Below are 13,496 nucleotides of genomic sequence, written 5' to 3'. Positions count from 1 at the left end.
TGGGTGTGTCCTGCTCCCTTAAGCCCGCCCACATCACCGCTGGCTGCGTGGTAACCATAGCAACACAGCATCTCGTTCTGTATTGGTCTTTATTGGAAATCATATCATCAATAACGACTGACTGTAACGTTGGTCCTGCTGACACACACACACACACACACACTTTGTCCTTAAAAAACCAAACAAACTAATAACAGGAAGGAGAAGTGAATCATGGGATATGGAGGACTAAAAAAGTTAAGAAAATTTTCATGTTTAAAAGAAGTCGAGGTCATCTGGAGCGTCGAGGTCTCTGTACTCGATGATGGAGCGTGGGTCCCCTCGCATGCCCCTGCACACACACACACACACACACACACAGGTTACAGCTCATCGGTATCAACACTCAACCCATCATCTGTCACCTCAATCTTCTACCTGCTGTTTCGTTGTTTCCCAGGAAACCCTCCTCCTCCTCCTCCTCCTCCTCCTAAATGACCTCTGAAGTTGTCAAAGTTCCCACGGCCTGCCCCAAACTGGTTGGGGGGGTAGTGAGGTGCACCACCTGCAAAACACACACACACACACAGTTTAAAGGCAGCGTCACACCTGCTGCTCAAAGATGGCATTAGCACTGCCTTCCACCAGTTGCCCAGTGACCAGCAGACACGCCCCCACAGTGAATTCCAACAAACCATAACTCATTGGTGTGTGTGTGTACCGGGGAAACCAGGCATTGGTGGTCTGATTCCAGGTGGATATCCCAGAAGGCTTTGCTGCTGAGGTGACTGACCAGGGAACCCTGGCAGACCAGCAGGGGGTGCTAGAGGCAAACAGAAGTGAGATCAGTCCGTGAGGCTCCTACATTTCCCAGGAGGCCTTTCAAAAGGCCAACACAGACACGAGCTGCCCTCTGACATCATCACTGCATCTCAGAGTGTAGAAACCGATCCAGATCGGCGCTGGTACCGGAACCACACCTGACAGCTGTCCGCCCAGAAAACTAGAAGAAGAATTAAATGTTACAAAATATGTCCCTGAACATTGTGGACGAGTGCCGCCATCTTGGCGAAGGGGACAGCAAGTGAGAGAAGTCAGAGCTGTGGGGGGGCACCAAAGACACCATGACTCTCATGTTGCTAACTCAGATCTGGTTTTTCCAGACCTCTGGCTGGTCTTGAATGCAGCACGGGAACCAGCTGGGTTAAAACCCTGGTAGCTACGACCCAGTTGACTTCCAACATGTGTTGGTACTGCCAGAGGCTCTGGTGTATGCATGCTACCTTGTACTGGAGGTGGGAGGGGCTTGTTCTCAGGAAGGGTGGGTCTCTTGGCATCCAGCAGGAAGTTGTTGAAGAAGTCCACCTCCTGTTTGACGCCAGCCACCTTCTCACCATGTTTGTTCAGGATGTGTTTACGCACAAACTCTGGAGCCTAAATGATGACAAGGACTGTTACCATGGTAACCGCTATGTCAGACACAGACAGGCAGCTGAACTCACCTTGAACTTCTTCCCACTCAGAGGACACAACCATTTGTCTTTACTGAGTTCCTGAGTGTTAGCAGACAGGAACTTCTCCACCTACACACACACACACACACACACACACACACACACACACACACACACACAATGTGAAATAAACATGTCCACGTGCAGGGACGGACAGAAGGACAGCGGTGTTTCACCTCTTGCTCCGGGTCTTTCTTCCCCAGCCGAGTGGCCTCGTCTTCACTCAAAGTCTCTGACGGACACAAGAGAGGAGCCAGACGCTCCTCACACATCCTCTGATGTTCGCTCACTGACCAATCACAGCACGGCAGTGTGTTAGACCACTCTCTAAGAGGAACTTATCTGTGTGTGTGTGTGTGTGTGTGTATACCTTCTGCTGCAGTGATCTTAGCCACAGGTAGGGGTCCTCGTACGTGGATCAGCCCGCAGCGATGCGGCATCTCGTCCTCAGCAGGATACTCACAGAAGTTATAATAATCTACTGAGTGAACGAGCCGCAGGTAGAGGAGGAGTCTGTCCAGCACCTGACCACACACACACACACACACACACACTTTAAAACATCAAGACTCCAAATCAGAAATCCCGAGAGACAGAGACCCCCCTACCTTCAGAAGCTTGTCATCTGTCTCCAAGGTAACCTCAGAGGAGGCTGGGTCCTTGGTGTCTCCTGTGTCCTCGGTGCTCCCTCCGGCGGCGCCCGTCAGTTCCTCCTCCTCGGCGCTCACCTCCTCTATGAGGTAATCTGTGATGTTCCTCAGGACAGGGTTGGTCTCCATCTACACACCAAGACCGTGCGTCAGACACGTGACAGAAGGTTTCCCGCCTCCATTCAGCACAGGGCGGCGTGACGGCCCTACCTGTCCTAGCCACAGCTCGCCCTTCTGGTCCAGACTGTGGACGAGTCGGGCTGACAGTCGGATGTCGTTCCTCACCACCGGCTTGTGGTGGGTCAGCCCGTTGACGCTGCGCACGCGTCGACACAAGTCTCTGTTGACCACTGGCGACAGCTCACAGTCTCGGAGCTGAAAGGACGACAGACGGCGTGTTATTGGACGACATCTTAGTTCCAGTCCATTGAGACAGCGTGTGTTCACTAACCCGAATGTTCTGCAGGTTCCAGCACGTCTCTTTGATGTTGATGCTGCGATCAAAGGTCACCCAGCACCGCCGGAAGAACCTGACACCAAATAGAAATCAATCACCTTCAGCCCCGGCGCCATGCGACCTCCCGACTCTCTCACCTATCTGTGTTCAACTCACCTCCTCTCAGGCTGAGGGTCAGACAGCGCCACTCGTAGGAAGCCCGGGTACCTGCGGCACAACTGCAAACACGACCAGCGTTAGTACACAACAGCGACGCAAGTACAGAAGAACACTGCCACTTCCTCCCCCCCAGAAGCAGACCAAGTGGCTGCAACCACCATCGTGATGATCAGCTGTACGGACGTCACGCCGGACTCAATGGCGAGCGCCTGGTTGTTGTAGCGCCTGTGTTCTTCTTGATGTTCCTCCAGAGATCCTGACTGCCTGCCAGGCTGAGGCCACGCGGCCTCCAGCGAAGACAGCAGGAACCCTGAAGAGGCGCTAAGAGCAGTGGGTCTGTTACTGCTGACAGCCACCAGGAGGCGCCCAGCATCTGGTGGCTTCTCTTTCATGGCATCTGTCTTTACATCGCCTTGTAACCAGCATCGGGTTCAGTGTGTTGGTTTGAAGGTTGAGGCGTGCGCGCGCGTGTGTGTGTGTGTGGGTGCGTGCGTGTGCGTGCGGGCGCTCACAGCAGTGATCTCCTCCTTGGACACCTCTGGCGGTATGCTCCTGATGAACAGGGAGGTGGTGAGGTGGAGGGGACGAGGCTTCGCCGGTGACTCCTTCTCTCGCTCCTTCCCTCGTTCTTTGCGGCGTTCTGGAACACACCAGGAACGTTCCGTGTTAACAACGGACCGACTGAGCTTCCTGGAGAGCAACTGAGAGAATCTTTACCATCCGCCATGTCCTCCTCCTCTTCCTCCTTCTCCTCGTCATCCTCTTTCTCGCCGTCAGAGTGGGATGAGTCAGAGTCAGAGGCACTCCCCTCCCCGCTGTCAGCTGACACACTGCGCTTCCTCTTCCTGCCCTGAGAGGGAGGGCCCGGTTACTTCTTTTACTATTCAACCCATCAGCAACAATGAGGGCAAACTCACTTTCTTAGCGGGCTTCTCCTCCTCATCCTCATCCTCGTCTTTCTTCTCCTCATCCTCGTCATCCTCCTCGTCTTTCTCCTTCTCGCCATTCTGCTTACTCTGATCTTCACAGTTCTACAACAGAGAAGAAAACAAACTTCTGCGTTTGTGGCCATTTGAGCCGAAGGAGGGAGGAGGGACCTGGGGGGCCAAGATGGCCGGGGGTCACCAGTCGAATAATTCAGGGACAGAAAGAAAAAGACAGACCCAACAACCAGGATCCTGCCGTCCCTCCACTCTGGGAGCGACTCACGACACATGCGGTCTTATAGATGTTTGTTCATCCGCGGATCTGGACAAGCTCAGCAATCCCAGGCAGGGTTCGCTCTGATTGGACGAGGCCCAGATCAGCGCAGGTGTGCACGCCAACAGAGCTCCCGCTGCTGATCGGGCTGGACCAGATAGCAGGAGCAGCCATTGAATAGGGTCAGATAGGGCTATGATGGGAGTAGACCGGGTCTAGATGGACTCGGTTCAGGTCTAGATGGGCCTGACGCACATGTCTGTGACAGTGGAGGAAGGCCAGACCTTCCCGCTGTCAGGAGACACAGTGAACCTCCGTGCCGCTCATCCTCGCCTCTCACTGGAGTAGAAGCAGAGTGAAAGACGAGGCTCGACCCTGCCAGTGGTCTAAGGCGCAGAGGGGGCGGGGCAAGACCCCAGTCACAGCTTTCAAGAGCATCCCTATTGTCTCCAACCTTCTCCCTCCAAGAACCTTCGCTTCATTTGATGTTTCAGTTCAAGAAACTACAAAGACGGCGGCGCGTCCGGAGCTGACTGACTCACTGACCTTGTTCGAGTCTTGAGCCTCGCCGGCGTCTCTGCTGCTCGTCTCCTCCCCTCGGCTCCCGGTGGCCTCTGAGCTGGTCTGACCGCTTCCACATCCGCCCCTGGAGTCCACCTGACTCCTGTCACCTGCACCACCACCTGCCTCGCCGCTGCTCGCCGCTGGAGGAGGCCGCACCTCCAGCACCTGCAGGTCCAGGTCAGTCCCTCCCTCCATCTTTATGACCGCTGCAGAAACACCAGAGCACATCAGGACTTCGCTACCACGATCCCCGTCGGATCACTTCCTGCCGCCTGTCTCTCGTCTACCTGCGTCCAGAAGTTTGATGATGGTGGGCGTGTGCTCCATGTCCAGCGACACATTATCTAGCCAGTTGTTGTCCAGCAGGAAGAGGAAGACACCCAGCCGGGTTTTGAGGGCGGCCAAAGACTCCGCCTTCCTGGATGCGATGTCATCAGGGTGGTACTTGGAGCGGAACCACTCCTGCTCTTTGTGCTGGAGGAAGAAATCCTGGAGCTGCTGCCGCCGGAAGTCCAGTTTGTACTGATTGTAGCGCTTGACCGCCTCCGTCTCGTCCACGCTGTCCTCCATGTTCAACAGGAACTCCTGCACGCACCGGCAGACATGTCAGATGTGGCAGCAGGTGACAGTTCAGTTTCCTACTCCCATGATGCTTCACTCACCTTAAAGCTCCTCATGGTGGGAGGTCCAGGCGGAGGGAGGTCTGGGTCCATCATCCCTAACCTGGAGGGGACATTTTAGAGTGAAACCCAATAATCCTGCTCGTCACATGATTACAATCCACACACGTGACAGGAAATGGCTGCTAGAAGCCGTCTCACCTGCCCTGCAGCGGGTGACCGCCGTGATGTTGGTGAAGGTGAGGGAGGTCAGGGTGCCAGGTCTGTGGAAACGGAGCCCCGCCTCCTCCGTAGGGCAGGTCGTAGCGGTACGGCTCCCCCCGGTGTTCATCCCTGCAAAACGCAAACATCAGTGGCTGAAGCTGACGCGTTTGTAGAGGTTATGACATCACGCTGTCCATCCTCACCAGTCACGCCTCATGCGCTTGTGCTGAGGGCTGATGGGTCTGGGGGGAGAAAACCTCTCTCGGCGACCTCTGTCATAATCCCGCCTTCTCTCTCGACCACGCTCCCAATCCCTGAACAAATTTACAAGGCTGTCACACCATTGGACAAGCGTGTGTGTGTGTGTGTGTGTGCGCGCGCACGCTGAGGTTTGTGTACCTGTCTGGCCAGTCGTCCCGCCTCCGCTCCTCTCGCTCTCTTGATCGCTCCATGTCACTCCTCTCTCTTCTGAACTTGTCCCGCCTCCTCCTGTCAAACTCGTCGTCGCTGTCGCCCATTGGCCTGAAACCCCACGGACGACAAGACAACATGACCGGAAGAAGCTGCAGTTTAGAAGAGGGTCCTCTGCAGGCGTGACTGCATCTTCACACCTGAGGCTTCCCAGCTAATTCAGCATCTCTGCTTCTACTGGGACGGTTCGACTGCTGTGTGTCGAGGACGGCGACCGAGCCGAGTCAAAGATCAGCGACACGCAGCAGCGCCCCGGTCCTGGGATGACACGTCCGTAGGGGTGTAGCCATCCGTGGCGACCGAAACGATTCAAGGATGATATCGGTTTAATTAGAAAGACACGATCGACAGGCTGGGCTCTCCCTTAGAGACAGGGTGAGAAGCTCAGTCCTTCAGGAGGGACTCAGAGCAAAGCTGCTGCTCCTCCATGTAGAGGAGTCAGTGGAGGTGGTTCAGGCATCTGGAGAGGACGCCTCCCTCAGGAGGTGTTCCAGGCATGTAGGACCAGGAGGAGGCCTCGGGGCCGACCCAGGACACGCTGGAGGGATTATATCTCTGGGCTGGCCTGGGAACGCCTCAGGATTCCCCCGGAAGAGCAGGTTGAGATGGCTGGGAGAGGACAGTCTGGGCTTCCTTGCTGAGGCTGCTGCCCCCGCAACCCAGACCCACCGGATAAAGAGGAGGAGGAGGACCATGAAAACGATTCAGTGACTTCCAGCCAAAACTTCTACCTGTGACTGAAATAAACACCTGGACACTGAACCGTGCAGGTGAAGTTTCCTAGATCCCTGTTGTTTCTTGTACGGGAATCAGGAATAAATTAATAATGGAAATTAACAAACAACAATTAATGGCAAACGCATTCACGTTCTATTAAAATGAAGAGCAACCAACACCTCAGGTCCAGTTCACAGCTTCACCTTTCCTGCTCTCATTTTCAATATTCAACATTTTAGTAAACGTAGAGTCAACACGTCTGCTTCTACCTGTCCTACAACAGCCAGCCACCCATCGAGAGCAGGTCTGTCTGTGGCTTGACCATTTCTTGCTCGCCAACTTCTCCTCTGTCATCCGCCATGCTACGTTTTGTTGTTCTGAAATTCGTGCTGCTGCTGGCGCGTGGCGATGATGTCACTGACGGGCAGATCGGATCGAGTAACGTTTACCGTCTTTATCATTAAAAGTACCAAAACACAATGACAGAAAATCTGTGGTGCTTAAATCTAGTGTGTTATTACCTGGTATCAACACAATCGGTCGGCTGATGGCGTTTTTAAACCATGTCAGATGGCTGCAAGTCGTCCGGAAGGCCAACTTGCCAAGCTCAGATGGATGTGGTTGGATCACAGGAATATAAAGCGATACATGAGTAGTGGATGTTCCTTACATCCCTACACGTTAGCTTTGCATGCTATGGGATCAGTGTGTGCTCCTGCATGCTAGCGGAGCCCACATTTCATCCTGTGTCCGAGGACCACAAACGCAAGGTTATGATCCCTCAAGGTGGCCTGATGTAATCCACAACTTCCTGATCCCTCCGCCTCCTCAGACACAAACACTCCGATTCAAAACTAATGAACAACAACACTTGTGGTTCATGGAAGAGAACAGGGCGAGACCATCCACCACTGACACCGCTCACCCTGTTGGGGTCACATGTCCAGATTAAGGAGACCTGGATTATACCAGGCGACCTGGACAGTTTGGGAATTTGCATTTTAGGGCAGTTTAGCAGCTGTTAGCTTCAAGCTAAATTAACATGGCGGGTTCTTCCTGCATCTAAAGTCACTAAGATGTGAGGCAGGAGGGAAACATGCTGGCGTGAGCTCAGGACTCCCCTTCCTGAGGACTTGAAGGCAAGAAGCCCTTTTTCTTCAGTGTCACCTTCATCTCCCTCTGAGTCCTCGCACCAGGCTCAGAACCGCTGTTCCAGCCACGATGAGTTTAGAAGTTGCAACAGTCCGAGTTCACGTCACTCACCAGTCCGACACGCTCTGCTGCACACCTGCGAGTCACACCATGTGACGTGTATCAGGCACCCTACCTCTGTATCAGTCCACGGACGAGGGGCGCACGCGGAAAACGACTCAAACCGCGACACAAACCCGTGCAGGCACTCGTGAACACAGTCAGTCCGTGGAGCTAAACACGGTGGGATGGAGGGCGCCTGCAGCCACACCGGCCGGGTTCTCGGCGGGCTCCGGGTCCCGCTTGTCAGAACCGTTGTGCCTCCATCAACACTGGCGCGTGCACATTTATCGGTTGATGTCTCGCTTTCGAGCTTACAGCGAGCAGTTAGCAATGATCCCAGGCTAGTGCTAACGCTACAGGCTAGCCCCACAACCCCTAGCCAGCATCGCAGCTAGCCCGCCTTACTAACGCAGGCGAGGTTTCGTCTCGCTTCCGATCGCTTCGCGCTTCGCGTGCGCTCCTACAGTCTTCGGTACAGGTGTGTCGCAGCGGGGGTTTACCTGAGGCTCCGCCGGCTCGGGACAAAGAAATGCGCTCTTCTGCTCCTCAGGAGCAACACAACTGTCCCGCCGTCACAGCGAGATTTCAACGGACCAACGAGACTTCCGGGGTGCGTGACTTCCGCTAGGGATTTGAGTTGCGTTTGGATGAATCGCAGCACAGCGACCGGGAGGGGTACACCTGCTGCCCCCTCCCCGGAGAAACTAGTCTTGCTGAGTGTTCCTGTCAGCAAGACTAGTTACGATCATCTGTTACAGGCTCGTGACAAACAGGAAGGTCTCAACATGTAGAGAATGTACACGAGCCTGGCCCCCCTCTGCGTGTGATGACCGATAAATCAGAGAAGTCTGAAAGGATCGGATGCGTGAAAGGAATGAGAAATATTAGAATGTCGACTAATCTAACATCAACTTCACTTGGATCCGTCCAAAGAGAGATCCTGCGGCCCATGATGCATTGCGCGGTCCGTTGCCAGGATACGAATCCCCGGTTGTTGGGCTAGCCGAGCTGAGCTAGCTCGGTGTGGGGGAAGTCGCTGGATCTCCGTGAGAGTGGGATTGGCGGGTCCGAGGGTCTGTGTGTCGGTAGCTGCTGATGCTAGCAGGCTATCGCTAGCGCACGCGTCTATGGAGCCAGCTGACGGCACCAAAGACGCCCGACTCGTCAACAACCAGCCGTACGACGAGAGCCTGGAGGTGAACGACGGCGAGGAGGTCGCCAGCGTCTACAGCCCGACCCCCCGCAGCCTGCAGCAGGTAGCACCGCCGACCTCCAGCTGGGCTCCGGGGCCCGGGCTTCAGGAGTGTTCCTGAGTTCACCGAGGCGTTCGGGTAGTCAGGGTCGGCCCGTGTAAAGGTCACGGGGTCCGTCGGAGGGGCCACGCAGGGATTCTTTGATTCCTCAGTGTGTTTTACATGGTCATATGAAACAGTGATTTCTGATTCAGCAGTCCGGGAAGAACCGAAAGGGGCGTGGCCTGATGTCAGCCACCTGCAGCAGCGATGAGTTTGATGACGATCATAAGCGTCAGAGGGCCAAAGAAGCACTGGTGAGCAGGCTGCCTGGTACTGGTCCCAACGAGGAGGAGGAGGAGGAGGAGGAGGACGACGACGACGACTCTGATGAAGAGGACACAGATGACGATGAGCCTGGCGAAACTCCGGAGGGCGCGTACGACCCGGCCGACTACGCCGGCCTACCCGTCAGTACCGAGATTAAGGAGCTGTTCCAGTACATCAACCGGTGGGTTTCTTCACAGGTAGTGATGTCACAGCCGAGCGTGGCTCTGACTCCAGGAAACAGCCAAGACTCTGCTGACCTGCAGGCCCACACTGCTCAGTCACATGACGCCAGTCAGCTCTGACGTGTGTTGCATTAAAGTGGTTATCATTGTTCTTAAGGGTGACCTGCCTCCCTGTGTGTGTGTGTGTGTGTGCCCTCAGTTACATTCCTCAGCCCATGGAGTTGGAACACAGCCTGAAGCCCTTCATCCCTGACTTCATCCCTGCGGTCGGGGACATAGACGCCTTCCTGAAGGTACGCCCAGGCGTACACGCCGCCACCGTCACCTCCATCACTGTTGACCAAAACAACACTTCCTACTCTCATATTCACCAGTTACTGTTACAGTTAGATGGCGTCTGACTCTATTCGTGCAGTAAACATGGTTGCAGCATCTTTTGTTCCAGTGCACTGCATCAGGAGATGTAGTAACCATGGTGACCAGACAACACAGGTGTAGGAAGCAAACTGACAACAGAAGATGTACAGCATCTCTGTTATGTTAGGCTACCATGGTTATAGCTTTTCCAGTGTGTGGTTACCGTGGTTACGGCAGCATGTCCCACATCAGCTGGGGTCAGTGTTGTGGTTGTCACGGGTTTGTTACATCCGTCTCAAATGTCACCGCCTCGTCTATCAATCGGTGGTAGAAGTCGACATGGATCCGTGCGTAGGGATCGGCGCGACCAAACTCATGTGCGGCCGTGGCCTCCTGAACGCCATTGAGCTGTCAGACAGGAGGGACTCTTGTGTTTCCTGACCCGCTGTGGCCTGTGTGACCTTCAGGTGCCGAGGCCCGACGGCAAAGCGGACGGTCTGGGCCTGCTGGTTCTGGACGAGCCCAGTGTAAAACAGTCGGATCCCACGGTGCTGTCGCTTTGGCTGTCAGAGGAGACCAAACAGCACGGAGTCGCCGAGGTAGAGTGCACACACACACACACCTGTATCACACACACACCCCTGTATGAGGTATACCTGTTCGTGTGTGTTGCAGCTGAAGAAGGTGACGAGTGTGTCCAGTCCTCAGTCCAACCCTCGGGCGGTGGACAGCTGGGTGGAGAGCATCGGCGCCCTGCACCGCTCCAAGCCGGCCGCCAGCGTTCACTACGCCCGCGCCATGCCTGACATCGACGTGCTGATGCAGGAGTGGCCGTCTGAGCTGGAGGAGCTGCTGGGCCGCCTGCAACTGCCGCCCGCCCGCCTCGACTGCAGCCTCCTGCAATACTGCGACATCGTTTGTGGCCTGCTGGACATCCCCGTGCACGGCAGCCGCATCCAGGCGCTTCACCTGCTCTTCAGCCTCTACCTGGAGTTTAGAGACTCGCAGCACTTCACACACACGCACGTGTCGCCGCATTAGCCGTCGGTCTTACCGCCGGACTCCCATCTGGACAAATGGCTCCTGTGACGTTGGGAGGGACGATTTTCACCCTGTTAACCTGTTCTGACAACATCCCACCATGTTTTTAGACTTTCTCATGAATTTACTGTAATGTGGTTGAGTGTGACTTCTTTTCTGTTATTAAAGTTGGTGTGGGCCAGATGAAGACATAGCAGCCACTGCATGTCATGTCTCCATAATAATAGGAATATTAGCTGTTAGCTGATGGCTAACCAGCAAAGCTAATGACGAGTGGAGATGGCGTTTGATAGGTCAGCCCAGTTTCCAAGATACGAACAAACAAAAGTCAACAAAAGATGGTGTCTCTGTGTTTGTCAGGGTGGCGTCGCCACTCCTGCTCAGAACTGGTCACCATGGCGCCTGCTACAGTGTCAAACTGGAGACTTCAGACAAGCTGCTGACATCTTTTCTTTTCGTGCTTGGGTGTCATTTCAGTAAAACGAGACACACTCCAGAAGCTAAACAGCCCGATGATGCAGGAGTTTGACGAATGAGAGTCCAAACTCCTGCTAGCTCCTTCAAACGTCCCACCCCGGATCATGCGGCCTTCAGCTCAGCTGCAAAACCTTCTCTTCGGGAGACTTTAACCGGTGGCTGGTCCAAGCTGAAACTGAATTTTCGGATTCAATTAATAAAGACTTGCTCTCCCAGAATGCACCGCATTATTATTGCTTCAGCCGCTGCTCATCCAATATGGCGGCTTCTGGCTGCGTCTTCCACAGAACCCTGACCCGGTCCGGCCCGGATAAGGTTCAGTCTGTCAGTTACTGTCACCGTTACCGTCGTCATTAGGGTTTATGGTCGCTGAACCGGCGGCGCAGCTGCGAGGAAGTCCGCCGCGCGGCTAAAACGGCTCACCAGACTCCCTTCAGAAAAGTCTCGATTTAACGATGTTTTCTTTTTCCACAGAAAACTGCCAGCTTTGGACTTAAAATGTATAAAAATACTATAAGTACCACTACTACTAATAACAGTGAATAGTCATCTCTACAGGAAGCTGATAAAACTGTGTTGTACATTAGATCAACATCAGACGGCGGCGCTCAAACCGACCAGACGTTTGAGCATCAACCAAAAAACAGAGGACTTACGGAAATAAAGCGTCGTCATTTACAGTAAAAACATGCCGAGTTCACTAATAGACGAAGGGGAATAGAAGCTTGTAGCAGTTTAGACGCATGTCCCTGCTAATGAATCCGTAACGCCGAAATCCTCAAATTAACGGATTTATGAATGTGATTTGGTGCGAAAAAAGCTTGAGCGCGGCCAGTTGGGGGTTTGTCCCCACACTCCAGACCTGTAAATGTTTGCTAATCAACTGGAGACGGACTTGTTGTCACGTAATGTCAGCTCAGTAACAATAAAACTGTGTGTGGGGGACAACCCATTTGTTCCTGTCCTCCTGTCTTCGGTGTCCTGTCCAGTAGCGAGCAGTCGCATTGACGTGTGTAGCTGATGCTTCCAGCAGGAATGCATCACGCTGGGTTTTCCCTTCCTGCTTGTCTTGCAGGCGTCCTCTCCTGCCATTTGCCGGGAAAGTCTCTTCGTGGTGGATCTGCAGCGGTACAGCCGGGACCAGGGGTCTTCAGTCTACTTCCCCCAAGCTGTCCTCCAGAGTGAGACAAGACAGGCCAAAATGGGCCAAAAAAAAGACAAGCCAGGCAGACATAGCTCACTGGCTCCCTCTCTGGTCTCACTGTGTCCAGGTGAGGACCTGTATGACATCACGCTGACAGATGGCGACTGCCGGCTTCGCGTGACTCTGGATCCTGGTCTGAACCGGCTGGTGGAGCGTCACATTCTGCGGTCAGGGGCAGTGCTGCAGAACACAACCTTCACCCCCGCCATGACGGCTCAGCTCCCAGTGTCCCCCGAGGAGAGAAACAGGTGAGGGAGGACAGGTGAACTACCAATGTGATGTCACTGGGTCTGGTGTAATGAGGGTTTGTCTGCAGCTACAGGCTGGTCAGTGTGGAGGTCAAAGGTCAAGCTCTGGATGACTACGATGGAGGACAGCGGTGGGAATGGGACTCTTTACCGTGGTTTGGCTTTTCAAAGACCACAGGTAGATCATCAACCGCTCACCTGTGTATAAGCCACACCTCCACAGTTCTGAATGGTTCATGCTGGGATTGATCCTCAGGTCCTTTAGTGCCTCTGAGAGCCAATAGAAAAGTGTTTCTCCCTCTGTGGAACAACGTGGACTTCAGCGGTGAGGCGTGGAGGGAGACTCCACCCACGGAGGAGGAGGAGGGCGACACTGAAGAGGAGGAGGAAGGTGGGAGGAGCAACATGAACTTGGTTGCGTGAAAGGTTCATTATTTAAGAATCTGAACCAGCAAGCGATTGTTATCCCGGGGCATGACATATGACGAGAAGGTTCATGTGACCACGCCCCTGGAACTGCTCGGGAAATGCTAACTTCCTTAGCATCAGTTGCCAACTCTAGTTAACGAGTGTGTGTGTTGTAGGACTCCGTCCGGGTGTGACCGTGGCCGACCTGCGTGATGCCTTCCTGTCCGG

General features: G+C 54.3%; 3 protein-coding genes across 5 annotated transcripts in view; 2 read left to right on the top strand and 1 right to left on the bottom strand.

Moving 5' to 3' along the window:
* Window positions 1-76: 76 nt before the first annotated feature.
* LOC147239003 (serrate RNA effector molecule homolog A-like) lies at window positions 77-8,738 on the bottom strand. Its single transcript, XM_086198062.1, has 21 exons — window positions 8,290-8,738; window positions 5,747-5,869; window positions 5,551-5,661; window positions 5,345-5,476; window positions 5,186-5,246; window positions 4,811-5,108; window positions 4,506-4,729; window positions 3,677-3,790; window positions 3,477-3,609; window positions 3,272-3,399; window positions 2,757-2,818; window positions 2,595-2,673; window positions 2,354-2,518; window positions 2,102-2,272; window positions 1,864-2,017; window positions 1,670-1,782; window positions 1,482-1,562; window positions 1,263-1,413; window positions 701-802; window positions 418-544; window positions 77-331 (listed from the first exon to the last, which is right to left on the bottom strand). The coding sequence occupies exons 2-21, from the start codon at window positions 5,863-5,865 to the stop codon at window positions 256-258; spliced, it is 2,601 nt and encodes an 866-aa protein (XP_086054188.1). The 5' UTR covers window positions 5,866-5,869; window positions 8,290-8,738; the 3' UTR covers window positions 77-255.
* ift46 (intraflagellar transport 46 homolog (Chlamydomonas)) lies at window positions 8,399-11,118 on the top strand. Of its 2 annotated transcripts, none has more exons than XM_086198076.1 (5): window positions 8,399-9,045; window positions 9,240-9,532; window positions 9,733-9,826; window positions 10,358-10,489; window positions 10,566-11,118. In XM_086198076.1, exons 1-5 carry the CDS (start codon window positions 8,917-8,919, stop codon window positions 10,929-10,931), a joined length of 1,014 nt encoding a protein of 337 aa, XP_086054202.1. In that variant the 5' UTR covers window positions 8,399-8,916; the 3' UTR covers window positions 10,932-11,118. The 2 variants fall into 2 exon arrangements, with proteins under 2 accessions (XP_086054202.1, XP_086054201.1); XM_086198075.1 differs by having other exon boundaries at window positions 9,237-9,532.
* A 153-nt stretch (window positions 11,119-11,271) lies between these two features.
* LOC147239001 (RPA-related protein RADX) overlaps window positions 11,272-13,496 on the top strand; it is a 7,865-nt gene continuing 5,640 nt past the window's right edge. The window contains exons 1-6 of one of the 2 annotated variants that reach the window (XM_086198063.1): window positions 11,272-11,732; window positions 12,484-12,589; window positions 12,680-12,860; window positions 12,929-13,038; window positions 13,117-13,251; window positions 13,445-13,496. The exon at window positions 13,445-13,496 is cut by the window's right edge and continues 115 nt beyond it. In XM_086198063.1, coding sequence (XP_086054189.1) covers window positions 11,667-11,732; window positions 12,484-12,589; window positions 12,680-12,860; window positions 12,929-13,038; window positions 13,117-13,251; window positions 13,445-13,496 — 650 coding nt within the window. In that variant the 5' untranslated portion in view covers window positions 11,272-11,666. The remainder of the gene's footprint in view (window positions 11,733-12,483; window positions 12,590-12,679; window positions 12,861-12,928; window positions 13,039-13,116; window positions 13,252-13,444) is intronic. The other variant, XM_086198064.1, reaches the window with a different exon arrangement.

The sequence above is a fragment of the Aulostomus chinensis genome, chromosome 24 (genome assembly GCF_037954235.1).
Source record: "Aulostomus chinensis isolate RoL2024-O1b breed Wild chromosome 24, RoL_Achi_v1.0, whole genome shotgun sequence".
NCBI classification, from domain to species: domain Eukaryota; kingdom Metazoa; phylum Chordata; class Actinopteri; order Syngnathiformes; family Aulostomidae; genus Aulostomus; species Aulostomus chinensis.
This window is presented reverse-complemented; position numbering and strand designations above follow the sequence as displayed.